Source organism: Hippocampus zosterae, chromosome 13 (genome assembly GCF_025434085.1).
Source record: "Hippocampus zosterae strain Florida chromosome 13, ASM2543408v3, whole genome shotgun sequence".
NCBI classification, from domain to species: Eukaryota; Metazoa; Chordata; class Actinopteri; order Syngnathiformes; family Syngnathidae; genus Hippocampus; species Hippocampus zosterae.
Genome location: NC_067463.1, coordinates 2,537,942 through 2,546,321, shown reverse-complemented (window position 1 = coordinate 2,546,321; position 8,380 = coordinate 2,537,942). Strand labels below are relative to the sequence as shown.

At 43.8% G+C, this 8,380-nt stretch overlaps 1 protein-coding gene across 1 annotated transcript; it reads right to left on the bottom strand.

Annotated features, from left to right (window-relative positions):
* Window positions 1-245: 245 nt before the first annotated feature.
* On the bottom strand, window positions 246-2,609 carry LOC127613024 (proteasome subunit beta type-3). Its single transcript, XM_052083912.1, has 6 exons — window positions 2,483-2,609; window positions 1,193-1,377; window positions 1,005-1,112; window positions 744-921; window positions 461-555; window positions 246-387 (listed from the first exon to the last, which is right to left on the bottom strand). Exons 1-6 carry the CDS (start codon window positions 2,483-2,485, stop codon window positions 339-341), a joined length of 618 nt encoding a protein of 205 aa, XP_051939872.1. The 5' UTR covers window positions 2,486-2,609; the 3' UTR covers window positions 246-338.
* Window positions 2,610-8,380: the final 5,771 nt, after the last annotated feature.

Sequence of the window (8,380 nt, the reverse complement as noted above, 5' to 3'; positions counted from 1 at the left end):
CAGACACATCCTTTTTTCCCCGATTTCCCCCGACACCTTTCGCGATTGGTTTGCAACCAGTCTGCGGGATACTGGTCCGTCCCGATCGATGTATCGGGCACTCCTGACGATAACGAATTTACATTTTTTAATTGAACCAATGTAAATCAATTCCGTTTTCTGCAATATTGTAGTTCTTGAGATATACCTGTAGATATATACCTCATATTTATTTACCGATACCTTGAGAAAATTACAAAACGTCACACTGTGTAACCAAATTTATTTAACAATATAAAGGGAAGGGGAAAAAAACTATGCGCATTGTTTTCAAATAAACCTTTGAGATTGGTGGGGTTTTAATCCATCCTAGCCTTCAAGCTTCTTTTGGTGATCTTGTCTTTTTCACTGGAAGAAAAGACTGTCAATCACTGCACATCTTATTGCTCCGAACCTATCGAAATACTGTCACTGTACTTACATGACATGTACGATGACGCCCATGCCGGACAGTGCGTCCCGATCAAGTGCATTCAGCATGGCCTGCGAAATGGTCTCAAACAGGTCCTCGGGCTCCTGTGTGACCAAGCAAATTTCTAATGTACTATACAGCAAACCCCTGCAAAGTCGTTTGCATCCCCGACCTATCTTAAGATTTCAATGTGACTGTTTCTTGATGACGTTTTTTTTTTTTAATGGTCTTTACATTATGGATTTACACCTATTCCAAGTGGGAAAGCCCCTCTTTTTGACACATAACTTACCAGGTCGGGTTCCCACAAAGATTCACACATGCCGTACATCTGCTCCGAGCAGGTCCCACTCACGACAAAGTCCTCCGTCACCATGGGACATCCGATCAAATCCAGGGAGCAGATGAAGGGCTCAAAGGTCTTCGGATCGAGCCCGGCAATCACAGGCTCGATGTAGTAAGGCCCGAACCTATCAGTGAAAAACACCATGAGATTGCATCTTGTCTGTATCCACCTTTTGAGACTAAAGTGTAGCCATGAAAATACACACACCTCCTTTCATATAGTAGGTTCGACACCATGCTCATGAAAGTTTTGGGTTTGATCTGGCGACCCTCCTTCAGTTCATAAAGGTTCAATCGGAATTTAAGCCTCTGGGATCTGTACACATTATCAAAAATATAAACAAACAAAAAAATTACGACAGTGTTGAATTAACTCAAACTGTCACACACACTTACACTGTCTGAACATCAGTGGCCAGCCCAGCCAGCCCGATGTAAAGCCTCTCGCCCATGGGGAAGAGCTTCTCAAAATCAGTTGTTACCATCTGAGCCTGGATGCCAAATCTGCGGTCGGATGCGATGGCCACACAATTCTTCCCCCTCATGGCCATGACAGCCCCTCCATTGTACGACATAATAGACTGCATGGGGGAGGATGAAGGTGAGATAACACAATTACAGTACAGTATCAAACATTGAAAATGCTGTGAATCACATATAAGTCATGCAGAAACAACATGAGACAAGAATTTTAAAAAATGTAATATTACACCATTTTCTTGTCACTTGACCACCAACTATTAACAAACAACCAGAAGTGAACCAATCTCTTTTTTCGTCAATGGATGCTACAGCTTCTTGTTGACTTTGAAACTTAGCTTGTAGCCGACGTGTGCACATTTTGAGCATGACGTCTCTGATCCACTGGTTAAAGGACACTTTGATTCTCTCCTCTTTCATCTCAAACTGCTTCAAACAACAAAGCATGTGACAGAAAAGTGGTTAGGACTGCACGACTGTCCGTGTTTTATGTTATGTGTTGTGTTTATTATTTTACTTTATGTTAACTGTTTTGTAAAGCGCTTTGTTACAGCTGCCGCTGTTGTGAAAGCGCTATATAAATCAGCATGTATTGTATTGTAACTATGCAATGAGTGTGAGATGAATCTATGCGGTGGGCAATTACACGTTATGTTGTGATGTCTGAACAGTACTATGCATATTAAGCTATACTATACACGCTTTATATTATCAACATTTATTTTTCTCATTGAGCACTTCCTGTTCTAATATGACTTTAAACGTGCAACTGAACAACTTTGCAAACACTATGCGTCTCAACATTTTTTCCAAATACTGTACGTATGTTATATATCTGGTTCGTGAAGTACATTGGCTAAATTAATTACTGACAGTTTCAAGGTGCGTTCACGGCAACCGAGGGTAATAAAACTACAACATAGCAAGCGATTCATTCATCATGGAAGCGTGATAACAATGGCGCTGAGATAATTACAGGCTAACAATTATGTATTTGCGTATGAACTGTCTTACACATGTAAACTTACAGAACACTTTCTGAAACAGCAACAGTAGACTTTCCCAATTAAATTGGACTACATACTACATAATACGACAAAATCCTAGTGCGGCCACGCTACACATTAGCATGGCTGAGATCTCCCTTCACGTAAACATCAATTTCAAGTTTCAATCCCGTCGTTCAATAATGTTACGTGTTCCTACCATTGTGAAGATGTCGTAGTGCAATTGTCACAAATATAACTTTACACTGAGCCTCGTTGTTTTTCTTTCAAACTAGCTTCCCGGAGTGACTATACAATTCTGAAGAAAGGCTGAGATCACACAAACACTATCAATGTGCAACAGAATGCTCGAGTATGATTGGCTCTTTATGAACGATTTCATTGGTTGTCAGCATAGTTTCTTTGAGGCGAGTAAAGCGAAATACAAAAACTGGTTGGTTCCAATCCTCTTCCGTATATTTTAACGATTGTTGCCAAGCATTAGTTTATTTTACTAAAGCCAAAAAAAAAGAGTAAAAAAAATGCGGACCATAGTGGGGTTCGAACTTTCCGTGAAAAAGTAACGTACCCCACAATCCCATGCAGCAGACCATAGTGGGACGTTGACAGAAGAGTTGCTCCTGAAGCATTTAAGCAATTTCTTACTCTCAATTGTTTCAAATCGCAGTTGCGTATTTACACCTAACAACACACCATCATCTAATGAAAAGGCGAAGCAACCGTGGAAGATAGCTGGGAATATAACAGAGTTACAGACAGAGCGAGTTCTTTACAGGTGGTTAAAAAAGTTGCCTACCTTATTTTCAGGGTAAAGACATTGTGAGTACTGTGATTTGTCCTGACACTTTTCCTTGGTTATGGTCTGACATTGACATAATTACAAAGAGGATTGGTTGGTTATGTGAATACGCAACTTGGGAATGAACAGGTCGATTTACACTGGATATCTGTCAGGTGATCCGAGGAGCTGTCAAATGGGGCTTTGTATTTATGTTTCTCAGTTCGAGTTTAAACCAGGTCAATAGCTCCTGGGTGGCATTTGTCTTCACAGCTGAATTGATTATGATTCTTTGAGCAGTGTGGTGTGTAAAAGAAGTCTGGGTTAAAAATTCTTTAATTTGCGGCTCATCAGCACTACACAATCGTCGCAGGTGGTGCTGGAAGCGGGTGAAAGTAGTACAGTAGTGCTTGAACTCGTATCATAATTGAAATTCAAATGTTGATTTCCACTGCTGTGACGTCGGAAACAAATGAATTTATGTGTTACAACACCTACTATTAAGAGGGAAAAAAACGTCCTGACAGTTATTTATCACTCCATGCAAAACTGGCATGTAACACAATTGGTTTGACAAAAAAAAAATGTTAAAAATCCACTGGCTATTTGCCATCATACCGTAGTGGCAGGCATGGTAATCAAAATTAAGACCTAATATCAAAACCACTTCTAAATGATTAGTCCAGGCATGTTCTGCCCTCGTGGTGTATGGGGTGTATGGGAGAGAAAGTACGCTTGAGGGAGATACGGTCGCAGCTGCATTGCTGATCCTTTATAGCTGGTTGATCCCTAACTGGTCCTCACCAACACCCAGCTCTTGTCTATGGCTCCAAGTAGCAGAGTTTCTGCGGCCACACCACGGTAAACTCGTGAAACCCCCTGGTGAAGAGCTTGGAGACGAGATAGGCACCACCAAGTTTAATTGCCTACTGAAATGTCATAATGAATAAAGAGTCAGGATCACACATGCTGGATCGGTCGAGGCCCGGAAAAACAACAACCACGGCACCCACTGATTTGCCCCAGGGTGGGGACGACAAGTTTACTACTGGGACAAGAACACCATCAAGTCATCACAGCCTCCCAAGGAGTGATACCATCATCGGTACATGGAATGTCCGTCCACTGTACGCCTGTGGGAAAGTGAACTAGACAGACCCACAGCTGACCCATGAACTAGACAGATACAGGTGGGACGTCTTGGGAATGGGATGGCATAGAAGGAAAATCTGCAACACTTAACCTACTACAAGACATAGACTCATTGACAGACACTATGGAGAGCACACTCGTAGAAACAGCGACAGAAGTACTAGGGAAGTTTAGAAAGAAAACGAATCCATGGGTCACAGATGACATCCTTGATTTGTGTGACCATAGAAGGGCATTAAAAAAGACCAAGAAGGATGACCCAGAGGCAGCAAAATAGCACACTCTGGTGAACAAAAATATCAGGAAGTGGATGAGGGAAGCAAAGAAGTGGATCACACAGGGCAACAGTAAAGCAGCATACACCACATTGAAGACAATGACAAAGACACGGCAACACACAGCAACAATAATAGAAGATGGGGACGGTGCTCTGCTAACCGAAAAGACAGCAGTAACCAGAAGATGGACAGAGCACTGCCAGGAACTCTACAATTTCACAATAAAACCCATCCTTAACATAATTACAGACGCCACAAAGACTACAAGCGAAGATGCCAACGCGCCAATACTCCAGGCTGAAGTGGAGGAGGTAGTAAGGAGCCTGAAAATTGGCAAATCACCTGGCATTGACAACATTCCTGCAGAGCTTTGGAAACATGGAGGGCATGAGACAATAAAAGTACTCACACACATCTGTCAAAATATCTGGGTAACCAAGCAATTGCCCATAAAATGGACACAATATCTCTTTATTCCCATCCCTAAGAAAGGGAACTCAAGGCAGTGTCAGAACTACAGGACCATCAGCCTGATCTGCCACGCAAGCAAGGTGCTACTTCGGATCATCCTGAATAGACTAAAGAGCAAGGCAGAGGAAATCATTTCAGAAGAACATACAGGATTCCGACCAAAAAGGAGTACCACGGAGCAGATCTTTAATATCAGATTACTCATTGAGAAACACCTCCAGCATCAACATGACCTTTACCACAACTTCATCGACTTTAAAAAAAGCCTTTGACCGTGTGTGGCATGAGGGGCTGTGGCAGGTGCTCCGAAACGACAACTTTAACAATAATCTCATCCAGGTCATCCAATCACTCTACACAAACTCAAGTTGTGCAGTTCTCATTAACAACACTGTAGATCTGTTTACTATTTTGTATAATGTCCCAAATTACTTAGCCATTCTAACCCGCTGTTATGCCACCCGTCTTCAAACGAAGACCCAAATACAGCGTTTGAAGTATTTCGGTCTACCATAATCTCCTTATATGATAAACATTTTCCATTAACTAAAGTCTCCAAAAAGTATAAAGACCCAAGTAAGCCATGGATAACGAAAGGCATAGAAAACACATGTAAAAAGAAAAACAATTTATACGGTATAAATTGTTTTTAAAATTCAGAACTGAAGAAGCAGAAAAAAATATAAGACCTATAAAAATAAACTAGTAAATATTATAAGAGCCAGTAAAAGAGATCATTATCATGCACTATTAGAGCAGAATAAAGGTAACACACAAGAAATATGGAAAATACTTAACCAAGTAATCAGAAACAGTCCTAAAAAAATTGATTATCCAGAGTATTTTATCAAAGGCAAAAATACTATTTTGGAAAAACTGCAGAAATAGCAACTGAATTTAATGAGTATTTTGTCAACATCGGCAGTAACCTAGCAAAACAAATTCCTGATCCAACAAACCTGCTTGAAATAGATAGATACGTAGAAAAAAACTCCTCCACGATGTTCCTTACTGCTGTAAAACAAGAAGAAGTATCAAATATTATAAAAACTTTAAAAAATAAAAAGTCAACTGATTGCTTTAATATTGATATGACAATAATCAAGCAGATTATAGAATATGTAGTGTGACCTTTCACGCACATATGCAACCTGTCATTCAAAGCTGGTATCTTTCCATCAAAAATGAAAATTGCTAAAGTTATTCCAATCTATAACAGTGGAGAAAAACATCTGTTTACAAATTATAGACCAATATCACTACTACCACAATTTTCAAAAATATTAGAAAAACTATTTTCTCGCAGACTTGATATCTTTATACAAAACCATGCGCTGTTAAGTGAGAATCAATATGGCTTCAGGGAAAAACGGACCACCTCAATGGCAGTTATGGAGTTTGTGGAAGCAATAGCCACTAATATAGACAACAAAGAATTTACTGTTGGGGTTTTCCTAGATCTAAAAAAAGCTTTTGACACAATAGATCACAGTATATTATTGAAAAAACTAGAAAGATATGGCATTAGAGGTGTAGCTTATAAATGGATAAAAAGTTATTTAGAAAACAGATATCAGTACGTGCAACTCAACAATAAAAAAACGAAAGAAGGAGTTTCAACTCCCACCTCCGACAGAGCTTTTCCCATTTTCCAGGGGAGGCGGGGGACATTGAGCCCGAGTGGACCATGTTCCGTGCCTCTATTGTTGAGGCGGCCAATCTGAGTTGTGGCCGTAAGGTGGTTGGTGCCTGTCGTGGCGGCAACCCCCGTACTCGCTGGTGGACACCAGCAGTAAGGGATGCCGTCAAGCTGAAGAAGGAGTCCTATCGAGCCTTTATGGCCTGTGGGACCCCAGAGGCAGCTGACGGGTATCGATTGGCCAAGCGGGCCGCGGCTTCGGTGGTCGCCGAGGCAAAAACCCGAGCGTGGGAAGAGTTCGGTGAGGCCATGGAAGCTGACTTCCGGACGGCTTCGAGGAAATTCTGGTCCACCATCCGACGTCTCAGGAGGGGGAAGCAGTGCACCACTAACACTGTGTACAGTGGGGATGGGGCGCTGCTGACTTCGACTCGGGACGTTGTGAACCGGTGGGCAGAGTACTTCGAAGACCTCCTCAACTCCACCAACACGCCTTCCTTGGAGGAAGCAGAGCCTTGGGACTCTGAGGTGGGCTCTCCTATCTCTGTGGTTGAAGTCACCGATGTGGTTAAAAAGCTCCTCGGTGGCAAGGCCCCAGGGGTGGATGAGATCCGCCCGGAGTTCCTCAGGGCTCTGGATGTTGTGGGGCTGTCCTGGTTGACACGCCTCTGCAACATCGCGTGGACAACAGGGAGAGTGCCTCTGGATTGGCAGACCGGGGTGGTAGTCCCTCTTTTTAAAAAGGGGGACCGGAGGGTGTGTTCCAACTACAGAGGGATCACACTCCTCAGCCTCCCTGGTAAGGTCTATTCAGGGGTGCTGGAGAGGAGGGTCCGTCAGGAAGTCGAGCCTCAGATTGAGGAGGAGCAGTGTGGTTTTCGTCCCGGCCGTGGAACAGTGGACCAGCTCTACACCCTTAGCAGGGTCCTTGAGGGTATGTGGGAATTCGCCCAACCAGTCTACATGTGTTTTGTGGACTTGGAGAAGGCGTTTGACCGTGTCCCTCGGGGAGTTCTGTGGGGGGTGCTTCGTGGGTATGGGGTACCGAACCCCCTGATACGGGCTGTTCGGTCACTATACCACCGATGTCAGAGTTTGGTTCGCATTGCCGGCAGTAAGTCGGAATCGTTTCCAGTGGAGGTAGGACTCCGCCAAGGCTGCCCTTTGTCGTCGATTCTGTTCATAACCTTTATGGACAGAATTTCTAGGCGCAGCCGAAGCGTTGAGGGGGTCCGTTTTGGGGGCCTCAGCATTGCATCCCTGCTTTTTGCAGATGATGTGGTGCTGTTGGCTCCTTCAAACGGGACTCTCCAACTCTCACTGGAGCGTTTCGCAGCCGAGTGTGAAGCGGTTGGGATGAAAATCAGCACCTCCAAATCTGAAACCATGGTCCTCAGTCGGAAAAGGGTGGAGTGCCCCCTCCGGGTCGGGGAGGAGATCTTACCCCAAGTGGAGGAGTTCAAGTATCTTGGGGTCTTGTTCACGAGTGGGGGTAGGAGGGAGCGGGAGATCGACAGGCGGATCGGTGCAGCGTCTGCTGTGATGCGGACGTTGTATCGGTCTGTCGTGGTGAAGAAGGAGCTGAGCCAAAAGGCGAAGCTCTCAATTTACCGGTCGATCTACGTCCCAACCCTCACCTATGGTCACGAGCTATGGGTCGTGACCGAAAGAACGAGATCCCGGATACAAGCGGCTGAAATGAGTTTTCTCCGCAGGGTGTCCGGGCTCTCCCTTAGAGATAAGGTGAGAAGCTCAGTCATCCGGGAGGGGCTCAGAGTC